Source organism: Podarcis pityusensis, assembly GCF_964106645.2.
Source record: "Podarcis pityusensis genome assembly, chromosome: 2".
In the NCBI taxonomy this organism is placed as follows: Eukaryota; Metazoa; Chordata; class Lepidosauria; order Squamata; family Lacertidae; genus Podarcis; species Podarcis pityusensis.
In genome coordinates this window covers 59,727,133-59,753,241 of record NC_138029.1, presented here as the reverse complement: position 1 = coordinate 59,753,241, position 26,109 = coordinate 59,727,133, and the positions used below count along the sequence as shown (strand labels likewise).

Genomic DNA, 26,109 nt, shown 5'->3' with positions numbered 1-26,109 from the left:
ACAAGATACAGTGGTACCTCAGGTTAAGTACTTAATTCATTCCGGAGGTCCGTTCTTAACCTGAAACTGTTCTTAACCTGAGGTACCACTTTAGCTAATGGGGCCTTCTGCCGCCGCTGCGCCCCCGGAGCACGATTTCTGTTCTCATCCTGAAGCAAAGTTCTTAACCCGAGGTACTATTTCTGGGTTAGCGGAGTCTGTAACCTGAAGCGTATGTAACCTGAAGCGTATGTAACCCGAGGTACCACTGTACATTTTAATAAGCAAACACAGCACTCCCTGCAAACTTTTTCAGCTGCTCCAGCACAAAGAAAGGAGAGCCATCTGCAACACTGTATTATTAAATGCCAGGTTATCCTTTTAGTTTGTCTCTCTTTGTATTCATATGCAAGAGGTGGGTGGGTGGATGGCATGGCGGGCATCCAGTTTGTGTAAATGCAGGTTTATAACAAATGTCCCTAAAAATCAGAGCATAATCCAAGGCGCTGGACTTGTCCTGAGTTGTAAACCAGTCGAGCCAAACCATATACGCTGCATTAGCGCAAGCAACATCTGGCATTGCTTAGACTAATCATGTTTAAATGCATTTAAAAGTAGGGGGAGAAGCATGTGTAAACTGTTAAGAGTAACAGTGAAGTGTAAACTGGTAGGCAAAGGAAACACCATTTTATATATACACACACATATGCAGAGAGCAAGTGAACACAGGATGCTCGGTATGAAAATATCAAGATGGCTTGGGCTTCCTGTTAGCAGGCACCAAAAGCAGATTGCACTTCCATTTGAATTCAGTTTCTGCTCAGCTCTTGTAGATTGTGTTCTTTAGATTACTTATGGAGGCTGTGGTCCTAAGCTAACCTGTTAAGAGAGAAAGCCCCATTGAATGCAGTGTATGATTTACTTCAGAGCAAACATGGCTATAGCATGGCAGTGATTCACTTGGCACTCTGATAGGAGCACAGCTTGAGACTCCTATAAAAAAAGTGGGGTAGTTTGCGGATTGAGTATGAATGATAGGAAGAACAGTGCTGACTTTGAGACACACACACCCCGCCCCCCCGAAAAGGTCTAGTTGTTAAACAGCTTTGATAGTTCCATGTAAATTACATTGCATAAATACAAAACCTTCAGTTATTTGACGTAGTTGGGCAGTTAACTGGATAAACAGGTTTACCAGCATATGAATATCCTAAAACTGAACTGAACCTCTTCAAATATCTGTAATTGTAAGACTAAGGCCCGTATTTATTTGTTTTTATGAGGAGTGTGCATAGGGAAAAGAAATGTTAAGTGGTCCTCTTTCAAGGATATTAAGGAAGATTGTAAGGAATGTACAAGAAAATGAACGTAGGGAAGTCTAACTATCATAGTTGATTGAGTCTGATTGGGTTAAGATTTTTCAAAATAATAGAATGTTCTGGATTCAGTAAATCATTGATGGAACAATGTGTGATTGTTTTTTAAAATAAAATAGATGAAATCCTTCTCCTGGAGTCAGAATGGCATTGCCTGGGATTTCTAAATGGGATTATACCAATGTCCCTCCTTTGGTTTCCAGAGATGCTTCTCAGATTTCTTTTGGATCAAGGTTTCAGTTTCACACATTTTTCAGAAACCCCTTTTCTCATGTTGAAAGTTTTTTTGTTGTTGAAAATGCTGGCTGTTGCTTAACATATCATCTGTTAGCTGTTAGCAACTAAATTCTGAGCATTATGACTTCATTTCACTGAAGTGGAGAAAGGCAAAAGGTTTTGAAATAGGAGAAATGGTTTTCCTCAAGACATGAAATCTTTACCCCAAAAGAGGAAATAAAATTAAGCTAATCAGCATTTGGACGAAGTTAGAGTTCAGAGCTGTCAGGTATATTCACATTTGCATAGCAAAAATCCAGGTCTTGAACACCTGACAACTACATGGACTTTTTCCCTTGTCCAAAATGCTGGGGATGGGGAAGCTATCAAGCACATTTGGAATCTTATGTCTTCTTTTTACACACAACAGATTGGACTATAAATGATTTCTATGTGTGTGCATGAAAGGGATATGACATTTGCTCCAAATCAGTTTTGATGATATTAAAACCTGCGTAATAGTTCCTCAAGGGTCACGGGTAGCGCTGTGGGCTAAACCACAGAGCCTAGGACTTGCCGATCAGAAGGTCAGCAGTTCGAATCCCCGCAACGGGGTGAGCTCCCGTTGTTCGGTCCCAGCTTCTGCCAACCTAGCAGTTCGAAAGCATGTCTAAGTGCAAGTAGATAAATAGGTACCGCTCTGGCGGGAAGGTAAACGGCGTTTCCGTGTGCTGCTCTGGTTCACCAGAAGTGGCTTAGTCATGCTGGCCACATGACCCGGAAGCTGTCTGCGGACAAACGCCAGCTCCCTCGGCCAATAAAGTGAGATGAGCGCCGCAACCCCAGAGTCAGCCACAACTGGACCTAATGGTCAGGGGTCCCTTTACCTTTAATAGTTCCTCAAGAATTTTCACATTGGACGCTTAATATTTTTAAGTGTTTTCTGTGAAGCTGATCAGTTATGTTCATATCTATGCTAGGTAAAAATGGTTTAAAGCAGGAGAGGCCAATTTTCAGCAGCTTCAGCCAGCATGGCCAATGAGTAGAGACAGGGGAGGTCTAACAGCATCTGGAGGGGGACCACATTGGCTCTTCTGTTTTAAAGCATCCGTAAAGAGGCCCTGCTACATTGTGTTTATTTGCCCCCCCCCCCAAAAAAAGGGTTGTTTGTTTGCTTGTTTATTGTGGATGAGGGATCTCACTGGAAATTCTTTGTGCACATTAAAAGTTCCGCCATGATTGCTGCAGTTCAACTTTGGTTTAATTACAGAAAAGGGGCATTTGTTGGGCAGGGCTTTTTAAAATCAGAACGCCAGGCGGAACTCCTCGAGCTAGCTGTGAAAGTGCTACTCAAGGACCCTTAAAATGGAGCGTGTGCGTGACCACACAATCCTGTGCACACCTACTGAGACGTAAGCCCCATTGAGCTCAATGAGTTTTGCTGCAAGCTAAATGCAGAACAGCAGCCTGAGTGCGCAGAACATAATGCTTCTCCCTCTGCGCTCCTCATTTTACTTCTTTCTGTTCTTCACAAGCTTCTACCCTTCCTCTTAAACCACACTTTCTTCCCGAGTCTGAAAAGGAAGTGGGGTGCGTAGACTTCCCTGAAGGGCCATTAGGAAACAGGGCTTTCAAAATTGCTTCCTGCCCATGGAGAAAAACTTCATGCTTTTCAAAAACAGGTGTCCCCTGAAAGAGACAGATAAAGGACAAATAAAATGTTCCTTTCAGATATTGAAGAGCAACACTTAACACAGACTTCTCTGTATACAGTGGTACCTCAGGTTAAGTACTTAATTTGTTCCAGAGATCCATTCTTAACCTGAAACTGTTCTTAACATGAAGCACCACTTTAGCTAATGGGGCCTCCTGCTGCTGCCGCGCCGCCGGAGCACAATTTCTGTTCTCATCCAGAAGCAAAGTTCTTAACCTGAAGCACTATTTTTGGGCTAGCAGAGTCTGTAACCTGAAGCGTATGTAACCCGAGGTACCACTGTAGTTGTATCAGATGTCAAGAGTAAAAAAGGCAAATTTGTTACTAGTGCATAATAAATACAGTGTTTGTCCCCACTGAAATTAACATACAGTCGTACCTTGGAAGTCACACGGAATCCATTCCAGAAGTCCGTTTGACTTCCAAAATGTTTCAGAAACCAAGGCACAGCTTCCAATTGGCTACAGGAAGCTCCTGCAGCCAGTGGAAGCCCCGGAGGTCACGACAGACGTTTGGGTTCCAAAGAACGTTCACAAACCGGAAACAATCATGTCCAGGTTTGTGTTTGGGAGCCAAAACATTCAACCTGCAAGGCATTCAACTTCCAAGGAAAGACTGTACTTGACTAATTTGGGGTCATTGATTTCAATGAGTCTAGTCTGTGAGAGGAATTGCTAATAATAAAATACTCTCGTATATATTGCGGGGCCTGCTTGAAGCAGAGGGAAGACGAGGTCCTCATCGTTTTAGCGGTCCCAAATGTATGTTGTCAGGATAAGATCAATCTGCCTTCCCAAAGCTGGTGGAGTTGCTTTTCCAGTTCTTTTCTGCAGCCTCTTAGTTCCCTCAGAGCCTCACTCTGTCTCATCAGTACTTCTTGCTGCACACTGTGGATTTGGCTTGCTGGCAAGGGATGCCATATTAACCAATATTCCATGCCTGGATATTCCATCTCTGACCTGTACACATAGTTTATTATATTATAGCTCTGTCCTCCAGAGGAGGGGGGCATGATGAATCCTGAGTGAGAACTTCTGAGTTTAGCTTCATCTTTTCTGTATATGAGAGGAATAGGATTGGATGCTCAGGATTAAGGTATTTACCCCTCCAGTGACCTTGCTGGGCTCAAGATGAACTTGGAGAGAAGTCTCCTTCCAAGGAAGAAATGTACTGTAATGTTGCTAGACAATTAGCGCCATGAGAGCTTTTCCTCTGGGGTTAACAGCTCCATGACTGGGGTATTAGATATTGAAACTCCACCCATTTGCTGTTGTCCCAATAAAAACCCGGGCCCTCAGACCTGCTTTTTTTTAATTTTATTTTTTATAAGATATTTATTGAAATTTTCAAGATATTACAAAATAAAAATAGAAAAAAGAAAAATACAAAATAAAAATAGTTAAAAACAACTCAATCTTTCCATTACTTATTTTTCATTAGCTTGTTTCCCGGACCTCCTCACGCCTCCCTTTTTTGTATTCCAGTTCAGTTTGTTGGTTCAGCAAATCCTTCCCCTCAGACCTGCTCTTGGGGTGTACATGGTCCGTCCTCCCTCCATTTTCTCCTTGCAGCAATGCTGTAAGGTACAGTGGTACCTTGGGTTAAGTACTTAATTCGTTCCAGAGGTCCGTTCTTAACCTTAAACTGTTCTTAACCTGAAGCACCACTTTAGCTAATGAGGCCTCCTGCTGCTGCTGCGCCGCCGGAGCATGATTTCTGTTCTCATCCTGAAGCAAAGTTCTTAACCTGAAGCACTATTTCTGGGTTAGCGGAGTCTGTAACCTGAAGCGTCTGTAACCTAAAGCGTATGTAACCTGAGGTACCACTGTACATTAGGCTGAGAGACAGTGACTGGTCCAAGATCTCCCCCACTGAAATCCTTACAGCAACGCTGAATAATTATTATTCCTTCCCTCCCCAAGAGGGTGCTTGATGACTCACGGTTAAATGTTTGAACTGCCTCTCTTGAAAAATATTGTGTTTGAGTTGGCGCGAGCCAATGAACTGAAAGATTGATTTGCTGCTCACCATTTGCATAGGCAAGTTGTCACTTGAAGCTGCAGCCAGTGAATGATGGGCACGCATCAATTCACAAACTAGTACACAGGACCTCATCAGCACATGCTGACCTAGCAGGGTACTCCCAAGTACTCCCAAGCCCTAAGATCTGCCCAGTTGTTAATATGCTATCAAACATAAAGGATTGTGTTTTCGTTCCTCCTTGACCTTGGAGACCACTTGGCTTACGGTAGCAGAGTCCTATTGGACGCAGGTGAGAAAAGGAGCAGAAGTGGGTTCCTTGGAGTATTCCAGCATCTGTACCACTGCAGGTGTTTAGCTCCTATAATACACGGCCTTAGGGCTGATTCATGTGTTACAATTCCAGGCAGGAGGTGATAATAGCAAAACAATTTCGCTGCCTTGTCTGGAATTATGACAAGTGACTTGACCCTGAATATTCAACGCGCAGGGATGCTGTGAGCATTAATAGCGCCTCACAGAATGACATTCAATATTGAATTAACTTTCCAGGTTTTTAAATTAAAAGTTGGTCTGTCATAAAAAAAATTTAGCCACACATGTGTGGAATCGTGTTAAGTCATCAACCTAGAGAAACAAAATACTCTCTCAGTACCGCATCTTTTAGAAATATGACACTGAACAATTCTTAATATCATTGATAAAAATACATCTGTTGCTGTAGTCAAAGGTTTTCCAGTAAGTGTCATAACAGGCTTATCACAGGAATATTATAAAGGTCAGCTTAGCTAGTATACGTACTGAAGCTAATCCTTTATATCATGCAAACTATAGTTTAATTGTTTTCTTTTTTTCACTAGAAATTATTGCCCTCCCTACATATTCCCCAAAGCGGGTGCATGTTACACATGTAATCTGTTTTTATCTGTTAAAGAATAAATGATTAAATAACACTCATGCCACTTGATATTTTTTATGTATGACTGCATGGTAGACTCCTAATAAGTAGGCAAAACAGACTACCCAAGATGCACAGAATATGTATTAAAACATGAAAATATCCATAGTTGTTTCTGTATTTCAGTTAGGTTAAAAAACAATAGTACTTCTGGTTTGAAAATCTGGAACATTGTGCAAAAATTATCTGGACCCAAAGATGGATTAAAAAAAATAAATACAACACACACCAGACAAATAGTTATGTATTAGGTCTTTCCTTAGTTCCCAATAAATAATTTCTCTTATATTGGTTTGTTATCTTTTAGTTTGTCATCAGAATAAATAGGCTGTCATATAGGCTGGCAGATTCCACATGCATGTTTTGCTGTCCAAATGCAATGCATTCTCAGGAAATTGTTTGTTAGGTGAGCGTTCGCATAATGAGTTGACAGTTTTAATTGATTCCTACTGGGAAATTTCTAATGCATGCCTGACCATGAAATTTTGGCCCCAAAATTATGACAAAACACAGGAAAACCCTCTGAAATGTTGCAAAGGCAAAGAAGAAATGCTGTCTTGATCCTGTTGTGAGACAGGTTTAGTTTTGTACATAAATTCTTTTTTATAAATCTGGAGGATTAATAACGGAGCCAGGGTTGTGTATCTATGATTACAATCTACTATCAGGCAAATAATACTGTGGTTTGCGACCACGAGATACTTGGAGAGTCAGGTGGCTGCATACCTTTTGTCAACTGCTAGAAAATCAGCTATATGCTACTTCGTCCCCTTAGTCACCAAACAAAGGCCAGGTGTTTTTCTTTTGTTTTGAATTGAGAAAGTCTTCTCTTCCTTGACAGCGGAAATTCTTGAATTGGCTGGAAATGCCGCACGGGACAACAAGAAGGGTCGTGTCACACCTAGACATATCCTGTTGGCTGTAGCAAATGACGAGGAATTAAATCAGGTAAAAAGATTTCCCTTTTGAGTCTTTCCTTTCTCTTCTTCACCCAAAGTCGTAATTCAGAATATAAGGAGTGGTTTACATGAATGGGAAATGTATCAGCAACTCTTCAGGTTGAAATTGTCACATAATCTCCCTGCTCCCACCTCTGTGCATTTCCCTTGCCTCTGGTGGCGAGGCGCCTGGTTTCTCCCACTTTCAAAGCCATTCAGCATTGCCTGTTTGTTCCGTTTCCATTTAAGCTGTTGAAAGGCGTCACCATAGCCAGTGGCGGTGTATTACCAAATATTCACCCAGAATTGTTGGCGAAGAAACGGGGATCGAAAGGAAAACTGGAAGCGATCATCACTCCGCCGCCGGCGAAAAAGGCAAAATCTCCATCACAGAAGAAAACCACAACAAAGAAAACGGGTGGCAAGAAAGGAGCAAGAAAGTCTAAGGTATGCTTCCATTTCTTCTACAGCCCAGTTCTACGTTGGTTTAGCTGGAAGCAAACCTCATTGTGCTTCATGAGACAAAGTTAGTGCTTGTGTATAACATGGATTATTTCTAGCTGTCTGGATGACACTTGATCCGACCCTAGCTAGTTGCCGAAGCAGCCTGCCAGGTGAGGTGGAGTTGCTGTGCTAGCTTCCTGGCAGTTGGGTCCCAGTTGCTTACTGGGTGGGAGGGAGAGGCAGTGGAGAGGTTGGCATCATGAATATGTGCTGGTGGAGCCAATCCAGTGTGCCTTCTGGCCTATTTGCCCCATGCTGACCTCCCCTGCACCTCTCCTCTCCCTCTCTCTTTCCTGGTAAGCAGCAACAACCCACCTGATAGAGTAGCTCTATCTCCCCTCCTGGCAAGCCACTTCCGCCTTATAAATGTTACGGATGACATGCTATAGAGAGCAGTGGGCCATATACCGTTTGGTCATTCTGTGGAGGTGAAGGTGAGCACATTATAGATTCTAAAACATTTAGCTTCCTAATGTACCCTTTCTAACAGGAATGGGGAACCTCTGGCTGCAGGCCGCATTTGGTCCGCCAAGCTGCTTCCCCCAAGCCATGCCTACCTGCCCCACACTTGACGTCTTATGCTAGATCAGTGGCAGGTAGAGATGTGGCTGCATTGGTTTCTCATGCAGCCAATCGCTGCAGAAGTCTGGCTTGAACTCCCTTTGTCTCAGCTGATGGGTGAGGAGGTCAGCCCTGCTTGGTTCAGGTATGCAAGCAAGTTTCCCACAGAGAACTTGCTGGTGCACCCAAACCCTGCAGAAAGCAGCATTGATCTTCACACACGTCAGCTGGTGCACAGGGAGTTCAACCTGCTTGGTTGCTCTCTCCCTCCTCCCCTGCAACCCTACAGGCCAATGTTGACTGGTGAGCAGGACAATCCACTTGCCAGTCAGCTGACATCATTATGACATCAGATGACTGAGAGGTGGGTAGTCCCACTGGCCTGCCCTACAGGGCAGCAGGATATAAAGATCTGGCCCACTGGGACCAAAAGGTTATCCGCTCCTGCTTTATACCATGATTACAAAAGCAGAATTCTTCAACAGCTATCCAAATATACATGGAAACGTAAGAAGTTGCCTTCTTGAGCCATCTAACTTCACTGGCAGTGGCTCACCACTCAGATAGGAATCTTTTCCCAGCCCTGCCTGGGACTGAACCTGGGGCCTTCTTCATGCAAAGGAAATTTACACAAATAAAAGTATCCTTTGTTGCTTATACCTTTGGGGAAGAAGCAAACACAACATGGATTTGCCTTTGACATCACACCTTTAGAGGAATCCAATCAAGAGTATTGTTTTAGCTATACGAGAGTCACTCAGCTGAGATGTGTTGGAGACAGATTCCCCCTCGCATTGCTAGATGGATGGTAAAACACATTCCGTATAGTAAAGCGTATGGAGTACCAACACAGTGAGAAGTTTTATTTGTATCTAAAATTTGTGAATACATCTAGCATGTGTCTAGTCTAGCAGTGGGGGCTTTGCAAACTTGTTCCCTCTGTGGAGTAGCTGCAATAGAGTAGTATGCATGTACTTCATGAGCATATGATTAGTTGTGCTGCGTTGGTCTGTTTAATTGTGGATTTTGCTAACTGATTGCTTGGTTGATTTTGACTGAGAAGAAACAGGGAGAAGTCAGCAAATCAGCAAGCGCTGACAGCACAACAGAAGGCACCCCGACAGATGGCTTCACCGTCCTTTCTACAAAAAGTCTATTCCTTGGGCAGAAGGTAGGTTTGTGCAATATGTTCACAGTTTTTAATAGTACATAGCTAAATAGATATACAGGATTGCATCCAGTGCTTGTCCTGCTCAGAGCAGACCCACTGAAGCTGGTAAGCTGGCACACTTAGGCTTCTCAATTTCATTGGGTTTACTCTGTGTAGAAGTTAGTTGGGTGCAACACACAGTATTACGTAGGAGGGACTTCCTTGCTTCTTCAATGGCTTGGCACACACCCAATTTCCCCATTCTCCCCCACCTGCTGTGATTAACACATCTGGTCAACTATCCTCTTGGAAACAATGGAATCTTATATATATATTTTTGAAGATTGCACTCATTGTTTCTACAGTACACATAGCACCAAGTGTTGGGGGGTGAGGGAGAGAAAAGGAGGGGGGAGTCCAAAAAAGATTACTGTCTAAATGTAGACAAACAGGAGAAGGAGAAGGAGACATGAAGATAGCAATGGATGACTATGGGCAAATGCGGCCGCACGTAATTAAAAATGTAGTTACAGGCATGAATGGGGATTCAGGGGTTAAGCCAAAGGCCTCACAGAAAATATGGGGTTTCAGTAGCAATATGAAGGGGGAGGAAGAAGTGGTAACACATAAAAGTTCAGGGAGCCATGCTAGGGAGCCAGGAAGGGGAAATGGGTGCAACGAGGCTTCCCTGCTCCTTCCCAAAATCTGCTCTGCAGGATCAGGAAAACCCCCCAGAAGAGTGTGTGAGGGGAAGGGAAGGGAGAGCTATCGGGCAAGATGGAAATCTATTCATCTTAGCACTACGTTGAATCCCCTCCATGGTGCCCAGCAAGAAACCTCTGAGTGGTTGGTAGTAGTAGAGGGGAAGGAGCTGAGGACATGGGGGAAAGGTGTAATGGGAAAGAAAAGGAGAAATATATTGTAGACAGATGCTATAGAGAGCTTTAAAAGGGGCATCATGGAATCAGCAAAGTAAAGAATTCTGGTGGTGGAGTTTTGGATAGATGTGAAAAGGCTGACTAGTGAAGGAGAGGGAGGAATAAATAAATAGACGAAGCTATGTGCCTAGCCAACAAGGTTAATAGTGATAATGACTGATGCTGACATCCCTGGATGCAGGTGGTCACCAGAGGAGCACACTTAGCCTCCTAGTTGAAGGCAACAGCATGTTCTGTGATTTAAAAAGCATCTGCACATGACAGCGTACTTGTTTTAGCGAACTTGTGCTGAAAATGAAATGGCTTTGCTATATAGTCATCTATGTCTGTAAGGCCCTGTTGATACGGCCCCAGTAAATTAAATTTTGGAGAAAAATGCCAGGTGGCATTGCACTAATTAATTCAGTAAATACGTTTGTGGTCTTTCATTCCAATATGCCTTACAATTTAGCTGGCGTGCAATATGTGTTTTCCAAGCATGGTTGCCAGTTAATGATAATTTAGAGATTTTTGCAGGGTTGGAGGCATTTGCAGTGAGATCACTTAACCCTTCTTCCATCTGCTGAGTCTCCTGCAAGCATCCTCCAAAGTATTCCACACACATTCGAGCTAACTCCTAATACTGGAAATGCCCATGCAGAGGAGGAAAAAATTTTGGACAGTGATTGGAAGGAAAAATCAGTGGTGGGAGAAGGGTTAAGCAGCTCCCCTTCCCAGCCACCTCCACAAAGGCCTATCCCTCCTGCGTTAAAAGTTAAGAGGCAAATGCAGAATTGGAAACCCTGCAATTGCCTTGTAATATCATGTAGATCCGTTCTTATTGCATGAACCAAAACACTCAGGAAAGGTTTCAGAAACACCCTTCAGAAACTTGATTGTATGTCTGTGTTACAGTGAGAAAATGCTTTAAAGTGGGGTGTTACATGTTCAGTTACATAAATCACAAAATGATATGTTCCTTTTGCTGTCTTACCAGGGGCGCGCTTTCTTCTAGCTAATTATTATTTCATATTGATTAATAGTCCCTTTCCCCAGTGAAGAAAGTGGCTTGGAAGGCATGTTTATATGTGCATCTAACCTCCAAAGTCATGTTTTTCATTTGGAAATGGAGAAGGTTTAGGGATTTGCACTGAGAAATGCTAACATTTTGTATTTGTTGATATTTTGTATGTCTGTTACCTGCGTGTTTTTTTGTTCTACTGAAGAAAATATTATTTTAGTACTTTGTCAAGCTTCATCTGCCACACATTAAAAACTACATTTAGTTCTGGTTACAACAGGCTGGTCTATGAATATATTAAGAAATTGAGTCCCTTGGGAATTCTCACAAGTTAGCAACATGAAGTATCTTCATTCAATGTCTGATTTTTGCTCTCTCTCTGCCAACACCGGTTGTCCCAATGCAAGACTCCAACAGTAGAGTATGAGAAAACATAGAAATTATTATAAGTGCATGAAGTAATTCCCATAGATTCTGTTTAAAAACAGGCCTTGGCATAATTCATTCCAATTCAGAATAAATACATATCTTACATTCGAAAACTGCAGGAATAATTTTTGCACACACATCTCTGACTCCCAAGCCTGTATTCTGATTCTCCATCTGCACTGCTCCCTTCATTTCAGTTGACTCCTTACTTCCACTTTGAAGGCTGGGCTGCTCCCCACAGCATGTCAATGCTTTTTGGCACTTTGTATTTTGTTTGCATTTGAAAAACGGCTATTTTATTTTTCTCACTTCACATTGACAAAAAAAATAAATTGGAATAAGTAGTAATACAAGAGGGGACTTTGACAGGTGGGTGGCCCTCCCCACCTGTCAATCATGTGACTCACAATGGCTTTGTGTCAAATTTGGCCCGCAAGGCAGTTCCTGATATGGATCTGGCCCATGGAGCCAAAAGAGTTCCCTGCTCCAAAGAATGTAAGGTACAAATCATGTAGGGATTTTTAAAAGTACAAAATTGGGAGCCTATGCCACATAAACATTCCCATTTGAAGATTTAATCCCAGGAAGGTTTTTTTTAAAAGGCTTCACCTGAAAGATTATTCTGAAAATACCATCAAGAAGGCACCAGGAAAGACTCTTGTAGGGAGGACATTCCATAACTGGGGGGTGCCACCACTGACAAGGCTCTCTCCCTAGCAGCCACCCACCTCACTTTACTTGGTGGGGGCTTCCCTACCAAACTGACTCGTGTGAAAGCTCTTATACTTGGTCTCCTGCAGCATCCTGCCAAGTAGAAAGGGGACATTGTCTTATTTTGGTTACCCATTTATAGAGAGTTTATGTGCCCATTGCACACTGGGTTCATTGAGGCTTGATTCCCAGATAAGAGAGCAGTGCAGCCTTAAGATATATCCTTATTGAAATTACACACACATGCAAAACCATCCCTTCTCTTCCCTACCCACCATATGCAACAGTGAACCAAAATGTCCGTTGGTTGCATGTCATTGTAAGCAGATCAGATACATGCCATGTAAAATGATTGCTGGTAACTTCCTGTGGTTGCAGTAGCAGGTAGTGGGGTGGGATGCCACCGCTCAGCAGACCTCAGGTTGGTTGCTGCTACTTATTTGGGGGCAGAGGGAGAGAGGCGAAACCAGGGTGGTGCAAACACACTAGCAGAGAGAATCCAGCAGTCCTGCCAGGGGGTTTGCACCACACCAGCCTCACTGCTGCTTTACCCCTCTAGGCAGTCATGACATGACCAATCAGAGTTGAAGAAAGCACTAGTGCCCCAACATCCACTACTGCCCGGTAGGAAGCCAGCAGAGGTGCTAGGGACTGGGCATCCCAGCATCTTGCCAGCTCATCCCCATCAGGCATCAAAGCTTGGCAAGTTAAAGCTCTGACCTGACACAAGTGCTTCCTTCCCATGTACAGAATCATGTCCGAGTCTGGAGTTTGAAGCATATTCCATTTTGTTTGTTTACCAGTTAACCTGCCATTTATTTCTGCACCTTTGTTTGCAGTGATGCCACCCCCACCTGCGTTGCAAGTCTTACTTTTCTACAGCTTCTCTGTGATTTCCCAACTGTCCTGTCGTTATTTCCCACCTCATGCTTTTCTTTTCAGCTGAACCTTATTCACAGTGAAATCAGTAATTTAGCCGGCTTCGAAGTGGAGGCCATTATCAATCCCACCAATGCTGACATTGACCTTAAAGATGATCTAGGTAAATGGGGAATGGGCTGCCATAACTAACAGTCACATGGAAATTATGGAATGCTCACACTACTCTCATGTAATAAATGCAAGATTTTGAAAGCCTCAAAATACATAAAAGGGTGGATTATTATATGTGACTCATTAACTTATTGTTCCATAATAATCAAATGTGACTGTTGGTTCTTTTGGGGATGTTTCGTATATGGATTCTTTGGGAGCTAAAACGGTTAAATATCCGTCATCAAAATAAGTAGTTTCTCCATTCTGATTATTCTTTTCATTGAAGTAGGTAGGGATAGAAACTGATAGTGAGAGATAATGACCTAATATGCTCCCCTGCTTCCTTCCCTGCTTTTAATTCAATCAGCTTCTTGTTCAGTTATAAACAAATATTATTTTAATCATACATTGTTGACACTACCTGTATTTTTAAAAAATGCTTTGCTCAAAAAGAAAGTTGTCTTGTCGTTCAAAGGACATACATTTAATAATAATAATCTACGTGGTTTTGTGGAGTAGCTCAATCTTCCCTAACCTGGTGTAGGTGTTTTAAACTACAACTCCCAACAAGCAGAGACATGTAATCCAGAACATCTGCAGGGTACTACGTTGGGGAAGGGTGCAATAGCTTATGTTTACCTTAATTGCTTTTAGGTCAGTATACAACACTTTGTTCTTTTTTTAAAAAAAAACCCAGACAGTTAACAACACATAAATACTAATACTTTTTAAAAAAATATTAAAAGCCAATAAATACAGCACAGACTACATTTAAAATGACCAGATGTCAATGACCAGTGAAGGCCTGTGTGAATAAATATATCTCCAGGAGGCGCTAGAAACACTGCAGAGTTGGCACCTGCCTTATTTTGCTGTGTGCAGAGGAGGAGATTACTGTTTTTAATGATTCCACAAGTTTTTAATAATTTCTTAATGAAACAGTGAATTTGATTTTGACAACCTGATGATTTTTCTCAATGCTAGTATGTGCATCAGTAGACAGAGGACACAAGAAAGTTTTACTTAGACCAATCTTCACCTAAAATACTTTGTGTTTTTTCTTATCTTTGAAATTTAAACAAATTATCGAAGTGAAAGTGATGAACAGATTATAAAATATTAAAGAATAAATTTTATCATAACTTCAAATAATGTGGTCTTAGGCTGTAAATTAAAACACACACACACACACACGTTTCTAATTTCAGACAAGTTTTACGACAGGCACCATCCAACCAAAGTTAAGCACTTTCATAACACAATCCTATACATGTCTACTCGGAAATAATTCCCATTGAATTCAGTGGGGCTTATGCCCAGGTAAGTGTATATAGGATTGCAGCCTTAGTCCCATTGGGGGACTTCGGGGAAATTCAGCAACTCAGTATTTTCAAGAGACCCGCATAAGTCGACTGGATCATGGCTTACCCCCCAATATGTCTAGGTAGTTGTGTACAGAAAAATGCAAATAATCATCAAACTGGAGAAGCTAGTTGTTTTGTTGGGCTGGATTATCCAGGTATTGGATGTTGTTACCACATTCCGTAAGATTCCAGTTTCACAGGTTTCGGCAAAGTCAAGAAGGTTGTAGCTGCTGTTGACACATGCTGAAACGCTTGCCTTGTCCTTGTCCTGTTGGTCAGCTGCTAAAGTTGATGTATTTGATACTTCTCTGCTTCCTCCTTACATTTCCCCCTTTTCTTCGCATACACCTGTACAAAGATTTTTGGGGTTTGGTTGTTATTGTTAATGGCACACATTTTGAAGCCCAAAGGTAGGATAACGAGGAAATGTAGATCCTGTTTTGGGTCTTTGACCAACATGGTTGATGCACATTTGTTTACCTGTTGTAGTTGCAAGTTGTTCAGGCTGACATTGCCACGATCGACAGTGATGCTGTCGTTCACCCGACAAACTCTGACTTCTACACCGGTGGTGAAGTAGGTAATGGAGAGTTCGGTGCCGCAGAGTTTGTATGTGTATGCATGAACCAATCAGCAGCAACAAGCTTGCCCCTGCCCTGCGGATCGGCATTCTTTTCTCACTTCCAGCAGTCCTGCCCTGTACCGAGTAAAGTCAGGGCCAAATTGGTTAAATGCAAGATGCCTGTCCAATCAAGGCCTGGACCATCACTTCGCCTCACTGGCTTTGTTTTCCTGTGCAAAGCACATTGAGGTTAATATTATGGAAGAGGGAGGAAATAGGCTCTCACTAATAACAGAATTGAGGGACGCGGGTGGTGCTGTGGGTTAAACCACATAAGCCTAGGACTTGCCGATCAGAAGGTTGGCGGTTCGAATCCCCATGACGGGGTGAGCTCCCGTTCCTCGGTCCCTGCTCCTGCCAACCTAGCGGTTCGAAAGCATGCCAGTGCAAGTAGATAAATAGGTACCGCTCCGGCGGGAGGATAAACGGCGTTTCTGTGCACTGCTCTGGTTCGCCAGAGGCAGCTTAGTCATGCTGGCCACATGACCCAGAAACTGTACGTCGGCTCCCTTGGCCAATAAAGCGAGATGAGTGCCACAACCCCAGAGTCGGCCACGACTGGACCTAATGGTCAGGGGTCCCTTTATCTTTTTAATAACAGAATTGGAGATCTTTAAGACACATTCATCACAACTACCCATAATTATTGGGGGAGGGGTGTACAGTTCCACTGGTGTAGTCAATTTAAAGCACTCTTGAAGGCCCATTTAACTCACTAAATTTCCCACATGCTTTTTAAAAGAGGTATGTAGAGGGGGTCCACAAAATACTCAAAAGATTCTGTTTCTTGTCTCATTAGGCAGATGCCTGATTTTTCAGGTACAAAAAGCACACCTTTACACATTTTTTTAGGAAGCCATCCTCACTTAACTGGCAAGCTTGCTGCTTTAGAAACCCTGCAATTTTTCATTAGCCTGCTGGGCCCTATTTCTGATACTGCTCTTTCCACACGCTCCAAGGGCCATGTGACATGTGGTCCTAACTGGCTTACAAAATTGCACATGGAACAGCATAGGCAAAAATGCATCCTAAATAATAGGCTCAGCTAAGTTAGTAATGCCTATTCCCACTGAAATCAATGTGAATAGTTAGTTATTATTTCATTGGGATCCAAATGAGACTAAGTTGGTCTATGGCATTGTGTATGGAAAAAGGTGTATGGCATTGTGATGGAAAAAGCAGCGGAAGCAGCCCAAAAAACTGAAAATCACTATTTTGGGGTTAGGTGGCTTTCTTAAAAAAAAAGAAAAAGTTCAACAATTTTTGGTGGTTTCCTTAAAAAAAAACCAAAAAAACTCTTTGGGTGTCAGGAATTTTGCTTTTTGAAATATGACAACCTATAATGAAGATATACCTTCATGTCAAGTCTCTAGTTGTGGATGGGGAACCTGGGTTGTATCATTCAGTAGCACACAATCTTCGAATTCCCTTTGACTGCTGGAAGGAAGAACAGAAGTGCACACATGCTTAGCTTCAAATGATTAACTTTTATCCATAAAGGCCTTCTAACCACATTATATTTTGGGGAAATAGTGCAACAATTTTGCAGACTTGAATTTCTGCATAGCCTGTAGTCACCATTTTGCCAATGCCTGCTTTGTCAGCATGAAATAATGACTTTATTCTGTGGAAGTAACACATACATTTATGCCTGTGATGAGTAAGGAACCATTTAGCTGCAAGGTGCGAAGCTAATGTAGTGTAAAGAGTTAATACACTATTCCCATTTCTTAAGTGCAACTAACCAGCAGTGGTACAGTACAGGTAGGGCATGCCTTTCCAGTTTAAATGTTCCTTCTCCATTTTAAAGTAACACCATAAACAAAAATGTTTATCAGGGTTAGCAGATCTGAATAAATCATTAAAACGCAGCCGATTTCTAATTATTTATTATAATACTTTCAACCAGTGCTTCCCCCCTCCTAGAAAAACAGGTGCTCATACTCGCCTTGAAGTGAGTTTTTTTAAGCCCCCCCAAAAAACTTTTAAAGCCCCCCCCCAAGACATTCCAGTACTGTGTATCCTTGAGTACCCCCTGAAAAAGCACTGCTTTTAACCACTGTGGCAGTGCCATTTGACTTTTACATCTCTAATGCTAATACATATAATTGATAAACGTATGCACACAGGCAAAGGTATAAGCAATTTAAAGGAAGAACAAATATCTGTTCTCCCGAATGCTATTAATCAGTGTTTAAACAATCCATAGATGGAGCTCAATAAATGCAAGATTCAATAATCAAACCCAAACTTGACAAAAACCATTTAATGAAACTTAGATTAGAGCCTTCTTATAGGGCAAAACCTGGACGCGGGTGGCGCTGTGGGTTAAACCATAGCGCCTAGGACTTGCCGATCAGAACGTCAGCGGTTCGAATCCCCGCAACGGGGTGAGTTCCCGTTGCTCGGTCCCTGCTCCTGCCAACCTAGCAGTTCGAAAGCATGTCTAAGTGCAAGTAGATAAATAGGTACTGCTCCAGCGGGAAGGTAAACGGCGTTTCTGTGCGCTGCTCTGGTTTGCCAGAAGTGGCTTAGTCATACTGACCACATGACCCGGAAGCTGTACGCCGGCTCCCTCACCCAATAAAGCGAGATGAGCGCTGCAACCCCAGAGTCAGTCATGGCTGGACCTAATGGTCAGGGGCCCCTTTACCTTTAATTATCTCTTAAGAGAATACCATAAACCTCTGAGCTGAAACTTGTTCCATATTCTTTACGAAGTAGAATAAAATGAATTAATACCTTGTTAGAAGTCTGATAAGATTAGTCTGTGTCGTCAAGCAAAACATAACACATCTTCAGTAGCGTATGCAGAACTCTTCTTTTGAGGCACAATCCCAAATCCGAAAGTATTTCACTGAGCATACAATGTGTGCACTTCCATCAGAAACTGCAGTCCCCTTGTCTGTATGACTAAAGTTAATTCATTTCACAAAGTATGGCAGCATTGTGGCTTTTAATACTAACAGCCCAATCCTATGCATGTTTACTTGGGTGTAAGCCTTGCAGAGTTCAGTAGTAAGTGTGTGTAGGGTTGCATCCTTAATACCACAGCCTATGACCCTGAGCACTTGAAAGTTCCACTGAAAGAAGCATTTTACTTCCCAAGTAAATATGTTTACAATTAGGCTGCAGGAATCAGTTTGCCAAGCATCTTTCTCAATCCAGAACCCAATGTCATCGTTTCCTTGCCTTGCTACTTGTACGACCTTTAAGCAAAATGCACTGTGGTTTGGGTGCTTATAATTAGGAAAAAAAACATATTTTTTTTGAGCTACTTTATATTTCTTCTGTGTTAAAGTAAAAGCTGCAAAATAAGATCTAAACCATTTAGTGGTGGACTGCCTTTGTGCAAACCTCAGGCTGTAATTGAAATTGTGCAGCTCCCGTCCTACACAAGAGCAGCTTTTGTCAAGCTTCTTTAGCCGCAGTTAAGCGATTCAGCAGAGGGATATGTTCCCTAGAGAATCTCCTTATTACTGAGGCTCTTCCTCTTGGTTAAAGGTGGTTCAACAAGCTGGGCAGTTGTCAAGTAAAGCAGCTCGCTGCACTCACAAGACTGTTTCACTCCCGGGGGCCATCTGTTGGGGTCAGGGATGAAGATGAGGTGAGTTTCAAGTTCTTCTTATGGCAAACTTGTCTTTAAAGCAATCTGTGTCAGAAAGGGGATCTCGCCCTCTAAGGGAAAAAGTTGGTACATCGATCGAGTGGCGCTGAATGAGCATGTTCTCTGGAACATTGTCTGTTGCCTGGTGCAGACGAAGGCGCTAGGGATGTCACCGCCCTGCTGGCCGACATTGAGAATTGCATCAGAAAATACTTTCAGACAGAATGAAAATGTGTGGGAGGGTGATCTTAAAAAAACAACAACAGAGAGAAAGAGAGGGAGAGAATAGTTATTCTGGACTCGTCCCCAAAGGTTTAGATCTTACTTTGCAGTCCCCAAAATCTTTTTGCTCGGAGAAATTATGCCATGTAATTGCCTGAAGTGATGAATGCTCTCTCTTGGATGCGGAACAGTCACAACTCTATCCTTGTGCAGGGAGCACTTTGGAGAAGAAAGGCGGAAAAGAATTCCTGGAGGCCGTGGTCGAACTTCGCAAAAAGAACGGGCCATTGGACACAGCTGGAGGTGCAGTTTAAATCCCTGAGAAATCGGGGTGGGGGGAGTGTGAGTGAAATGTGTGTATCATAGACTCCCAGTTGGCCTTTGCAGAAATTCATTATGGAAGAGTTACCTGTGTACATAGTTTTAACCTATCCGTAGTATGTGCATTTATTCAGGATTCTATGCTCACGTGGGCATCAGGGTTTAAAGATATTAGAAACACATGGGCACTTAGACATTCTAGAACAGCTTTTTCCAACCTGGTGTTGTGGACAGTAACTCCCATTGGTCCCATCCAACATTGGATGGGGCTGATGGGAGTTGTAGGCCAAAACCTTGGGAGGGCACCAGACTGAGGGAGGCTGACTGAGTATCAGCAATTGAACCTACAGGGGATGTTGTGTTGTACCCAATTTTAAAGTGGGGGGAGGTAATTAAGTCATGTGTTTCACAACCATGTGCTCAGATGGGAGTTGACCATGGAGAACTGCCGTTCACGTAGTTCCATTCAGTCCACTGGAATTTAAGGATTAAAGTAGTAACTATATACATGCTTCACTAGTTCAGTCACATTTGCATTTTTCAAAACGTTGAGAAGCTTGAAGTAAGCCATACTTAACTTTCCTTTTCCAACCAGCTGTCGTCAGTGCAGGCCATGGATTGCCTGCTAAGTTTGTGATCCATTGCAATAGCCCCAGTTGGGGTGCAGACAAATGCGAGGAGCTATTGGAGAAGACAGTGAAGAACTGCTTGGCTCTGGCAGATGAGAAGAAGCTGAAGTCAATTGCGTTTCCTTCTATTGGAAGTGGCAGGTAAGGCTGGCCTGTTAAACAAAACCCTATCAGATTTGGGGTGGTTTTGTTTTGCTTTGGGCTTTATGCACCTTTGTGTTCTGCCATCCTCTTAATCCAGCCAGGCAAAAACATTTAAGATGGGTGCAAAGCAGGGACTGTGAGAGATGTGGGTGTGGCTGGGGAGGGAATGTGGCTTGAGAATCCTGAGTCCAGATATATTCCATGAGGGGAAATACTTGTTGGACCATCTCTGCTACTGGTGACTTCTTCCAGAGTTCAAGGCAGGTGGCAGGTATGTTTTGCTGCGTGCTCCTTGTTATAAAGTAATGTGTGAATGATAGATGTCAACTTTCCACAACATGCTGACCTCTGGATCTTTTGGGATACCTCTCTCGTCACCCCTGGCCACTATCTATGCTGGTTGGAGACAGAAGAAGTGGCAATCAAAAATAACTAGCTTGGGGAAAGCTGGTTTTTCAGGAGAGTGCTTCTTTCCCTTCCCTCCAGTCTCCCTCCCAGTAAGCAGCAGTGGAAGAAAGCTAGTTTTGCATTCACCCATTCCAGAACTGTGAAAGCGTTTTCCAAACACTCTGTATCTCTTGTTCCTGCCCACTTTCAAGACTGGCTGGTCAGTCTTGGAAGTGCAGGCTGAAAGAGCTTTTTCACTTTAGGCAGGAGCCAAAATAACAATATTAAAAGAATGCATAGATGGCAAATATGGCAAAAACACATTTGAAGAGGTACTGCAATCTGAAAAATGGCGCTGTACTGTTTGCTTGATGGGTGGTGCCAACACTAGCATTTTTTCAAGGGAATAGGCTACTTTTCAAAGGTTGACTCATCTTAGCGTAGGATGTTGTCTTACACTGAGTCAGACCATTAGCTCAGCAATGCAGCTGTTTAGGGCTTCAGTCAGGACATGCCAAACCCTACCTAGAGATGCCAAGGTTTGAACCAGGGATCTACATAGAAAGCAGATGCTCTCCTGTTGAATTACGGCCCTTCCTATCATTGGCTCCTTCACAGAGCTGTTTTGACCAAATTCTATCAAGTGCGGAGGGGCATGAAGGTCTCAACTTTAAAACAATAGGAAAAGGAGACAGTGTTTAGTAGTGTGTGATGGAAGAGAAGTTTAATATTTAAATGACAGAGGTCACTTTCAATGACAAGTGCGTTCCTTCAAAGCATGACATGCCCATCTTGCTATTTCAGTTTACAAGTTTTAGGAAGTAACAAACCTATTTTAAAACAGGAACAGTTTCTAAGGCTAGCATTTTCTCTCTGAGCCAGCACGGGTTCTGGGACAGGCATCTGTCAAGCAGACACTCCTCATTAAACCTTCATAAACAGCCCCATTCATGTTTATGACTGAAAAATGGGTTTACATGGGCATGAGATAGATCGATACTCCCTTTTCAACAGGATAGTGGGAGGATTAGACCATTTATAGCAGTTAGTCTGCCAGATGCTGTAGTATACTGGAGCTAACTTATCTAGACCAAATGTGTAAGAGATCTCTGGAAAAAATAGTTGTAAAGTTCTGTATACCAGAACTAAAAAATAATTACTATGGGTAGTTCAGATTTCAATATCAGACCTTCTTTTAGTGCAAAATTTCAGCATTAAATAATATCTGGTTTTCATTTTAGTGTCTGTCTCCCCCAATACCCTATCCCAATCACACATTGACACAGGTATGGCTGTTCGCCCATAACCACATACACACATCTCCGTACGAGTGAGAAGCAGTTCTGTAAAACTGTAACATGAGCCTGCCTTATTGAGATATCCCTATTAGGACGACCAAGAATTCATTTTTCTCCTAGAATATACAAATACAGGTTGAAATGTTTCAGAGGTAATCTAACAAAGCTTGAGTTAAAATTAACATTGCATCTGCATAAACGATATATACTTCTGCAAGTTTCTGTGGGGCACACTAGATGCAATGCCATTTGTGCAGTTTGCAATTGCATGAGTGGCTTATTAGAAGCAAATGATAGGACCCTGGCACCACACTGTGGGCTTTAACCCTTTCCCTCCTCCCACTGTGGTCCTGATCAATACACCAATGTAAATATTAAGCATGCCAATGGGGAGGAATCCAGGGATGTCAATGATTTAAAAAACAAACCAATCTGCCACACTAGGGATCTGATCCCTGTTGGGGGATCTTGCACTTCAAAATGCCCATTTTTTGTCTTTGCTAATTGTATGAATAGCATCTCATCTAATTTGGCACTCAGTGAATCTTGACATCAGACCCATGTCTTTTAGTCATCAGACTTTCCCCCTAGGACTTGCAACCTAGGCATCCTGCTATAGAAGCCTGGTTACAATTTGGTAATATATATGGCAAATAAGTGTTCTTTGGAAAGTATGGTGTTGCAAACGGCAAGCTTATTGAGCCAACGTTATCTTTTTTCTTTCTCCCTATTTTCTCCTAATAGGAATGGTTTCCCAAAACAGACTGCTGCCCAGCTGATCCTGAAAGCCATTTCCAGCTATTTTGTGTCAACAATGTCCTCTTCAATCAAGACCGTCTATTTTGTGCTCTTTGACAGTGAGAGTATAGGGATTTATGTGCAAGAAATGGCCAAGTTAGATGCCAACTAAGTTGTGAAAGCAAAGAGTCCCTGCCTCCTTGCCCCTCCCCCTCCAATTCTTTATTCCTCATTGTGAGACAGAGCGGCCCTTATTTTAAATTTTGCTCATCTAGGGGAATAGAGGTAGGGCTTTTTTGACTTTCTAAAATGTTTTTATGTTGGCACTGATAGTTGGCATTACTGCTGTTGATGCACTGTATTCCAGGCATTGTCTGAATTTAGTGTAATCTAGGAGATTTTATAGTTTTATTTTAATGAAGTACAGATTGATGCAGAAGTTGTTAGCAGTACATAGTCTGTTAATTGTGGAAGAAACCGGCAGACCCTATTTTGTAACTGTGTTGTGGTGCTTTTATCAAGTGGCGTTCCTTTCTCGTTTTTTTAAAAGAAGAAGAAAAGATGCTACACATCTTATTTGTGTTTACGTCTTGTCCCGATGATGGATCTGAGGAGAAAAGAACCCTGTTGCCCTTAATTATAATTGCAATTTGGGATTTGTGTGAATTGATTTAGTAAAATGTTTAAAATGTTCTCGTTGGTGTGTTCTGAGTTAATGGGTTGCAAGCCTCTGACAAATACGCACCAACAGCTGTCCGATGTGAACTTGAATGAACAAACAATGCACTTGTCTTTCAATATAAATAATTACTAATCAAGTACTAATTGATTTAGCTCTTATTATGTAAATGTGCAAAAACATCCACAGGGTTATTCTGCATTAGTTTCCAATATTCTATGGCCCTTGTTCCAAGAGGATTCACTTCCTTTTGGGCCGTGAGACATTTTTGTTTCAGGTCTGGCTTCCATGTTTGCCTTGCTGCCTCCTTGACCTCCGTTACACATTCAGAAAGCTTTGCTAGAGCCACCCAGGCAGCTAGCCGGTGGCAAATTGGTTTTTGCACACCCCAAATTTAGCAAAAAGTGTGCTAGAATGTTGGGCATTTTGGAAAACTTCAAGAACAATCAGAGAATGTAATTTAAGAGTTAAGAACATAAAAAAATCCCTGCTGGACCTAAAGGGGTTTGTGTAATCATGAGGTGGAGAACGTGTGGCCCTCCACAGTTTGTTGGACTACCTGACCACTGGACACCCTGGCTGGTGCTGATGGGAGTTGGAGTCCCACAACATCTGGAGGGACACAGGTTACCCACCCCTGACTAGCCCAACATCCTGCCTCAATCAATGGCCAGCCAGATGCTACTAGGAAACCTACAACAGAGCTGTTGAACTGGTTGTAGGGAACAGGTAAGCATGAAATAACTGACCTGCAGGATCAAACCAAATGCCCTTAATCTAGTCCAGCATTCACCCTCCGTTTCCAGTGGCAGCCAGTTACATCACAGAAACTCTCAAGCAAGGCGCAAGCAAGGCTCTGTTGTCCCGCCCCACCCCTGGCACCTGGTAATCAGAGTCGTAAAGAATAAAAATATGATGTGAAGCTGCATCCTGGTTTTTGTTTTTTTAACTTGTTATCTGACACTTACTGGAAATTATTTGTGAAGCTCACATGTATTGCTTCTAATTCCAGAAGATATATTATTAGCTCAGTTGCTGATTTTTTAAAAAATTGCCTGGTTTGGAAGCTCACTCAGAGCAGTAGAAATCATTTCACAGTGTTTTATCCAGTTGGTGTTCCTCCAATGATGGAAGCAGAAGAGGGAGTGAGACCATTTCTTTTTATTCCGATTCTACTCTGGAGCCCGCCCTCCAGTCCCCACCCAGACTCCAAATCTGCTCTCCCAATTTTCCAGAGCGGATTAGGGGACACAGGGAAGAGAGGAATAGAAGTAAGTGGATGCACACCAATAGGATATCTCCTATAAACCGTAATGTAAGAACCCTTGAGAAACAAATTTTCTTTCAGAGTGTTCTCAGATTCATCCTATTACTTCCTGCAAAGTTTTTCCTTGATGGATTTTAGCTTCGGTCATAGCATTACTGAACAGAAAGATTGCATTAAAACAAAAAGTGTGGCTGAAGATTTTATTAATGAATACTTCCTTGGAACAGATCCCAAACTCCAACTGACTTTGCTCCATCAATACTTGCATTATTAAACATTAGCTAAAAGTTAGTGTAAAAAGTAAAAAAAGGATTTTTCTAGGCTTACATACATTCCTGAAAGTGCATTTTGTATAAATGCCACTAGATGTCAGTAAAGGGATTGCAAGAACCTGGAGAATTGCTTTGGAACTTTCCTTGTAAAACACCCAAGTTTAGTTTGTCAGCACTTTTCAAAGTGCCATGGTATCTGTGATCTCCCTAACACAAATGGAGAATTAGATGCCCTATGTTATTTGCAAGGAAAATGCTGTGGGTGTGAGAATTTGAAACTACACCATGATATTGGATGTCAGGATTGTGAAATGACTGCATGCCATCTTGCATCATTTTTAGGCAGCAAATGGAAAGCAAATGTTCTCATCCAGCACAGTGTTCTGCAAGTGTAATTCAAATAGTGGGTAGAACATATAGTTTACATTATCTCTCATGCTGAAAAAGGTAATTGACAAATATATGCCTTTCTATTTTTTTATAGTGGGATAGGAACGTGGCATGTGGAAAGCTGAGTCAGACCATTTGTCCCTGAATTTAAGTGTTGTCTGCAATGATAGGCAATGGCTCTCCAGGGTTTCAGACCTTTTGCATGCAAAGCAGATGCTCTACTACTGAGCTACTGTCCTCATTTGGTGTACCTGGGGATGTTCTTTAGACATTAAACACTTTAAGTTGGCCTGTGGACCATGTCAAGAGTCTTCTTTGGCGATCACTTGTAGCCGAGTAAGATTGTCTTCCATAAACACGGTTTTAACAATGAGTCCGTAAGTGACTGTTGAGGCCAGTTCTGGATCCTCACGTCCTTCACAGTGAGGACGTAGGATTCCAGGCGGGAGTTGATCATGGTGAGGGCTTGCCAAGCGTGCCTTCCTCTTAGCAAGTTTCTCCCTTGCGTCCTGAGTTCGAGTGTCTTCAAAGCCCATGACACCTTTGGTAAAGGCTGTTCTCCAATTGAAGAGCTTGCAGGCAAGTGTTTCCCAATTGTTGATGTTTATACTACATTTTTAAAGATTTGCCTTGAGAGAGTCTTTGAACCTCTTTTGTTGACCACCAGCATTACACTTTCC

General features: G+C 42.4%; 1 protein-coding gene and 1 long non-coding RNA gene across 4 annotated transcripts in view; one reads left to right on the top strand and one right to left on the bottom strand.

Moving 5' to 3' along the window:
* MACROH2A1 (macroH2A.1 histone) overlaps positions 1–23,514 on the top strand; it is a 49,176-nt gene extending 25,662 nt beyond the window's left edge. For 2 of the 3 annotated variants that reach the window (XM_080996319.1, XM_080996320.1), the window contains exons 3-9: positions 7,065–7,171; positions 7,411–7,608; positions 9,290–9,397; positions 13,397–13,496; positions 19,518–19,607; positions 20,221–20,395; positions 22,828–23,514. In XM_080996319.1, coding sequence (XP_080852445.1) covers positions 7,065–7,171; positions 7,411–7,608; positions 9,290–9,397; positions 13,397–13,496; positions 19,518–19,607; positions 20,221–20,395; positions 22,828–22,993 — 944 coding nt within the window. In that variant the 3' untranslated portion in view covers positions 22,994–23,514. Of the gene's footprint in view, positions 1–7,064; positions 7,172–7,410; positions 7,609–9,289; positions 9,398–13,396; positions 13,497–15,342; positions 15,434–19,517; positions 19,608–20,220; positions 20,396–22,827 lie in introns of all 3 variants that reach the window. The other variant, XM_080996321.1, reaches the window with a different exon arrangement.
* LOC308471987 lies at positions 2,811–9,283 on the bottom strand. Its single transcript, XR_013983230.1, has 2 exons — positions 8,223–9,283; positions 2,811–3,260 (listed from the first exon to the last, which is right to left on the bottom strand). It is a non-coding gene; the product is annotated as an uncharacterized lncRNA (long non-coding RNA).
* Positions 23,515–26,109: the final 2,595 nt, after the last annotated feature.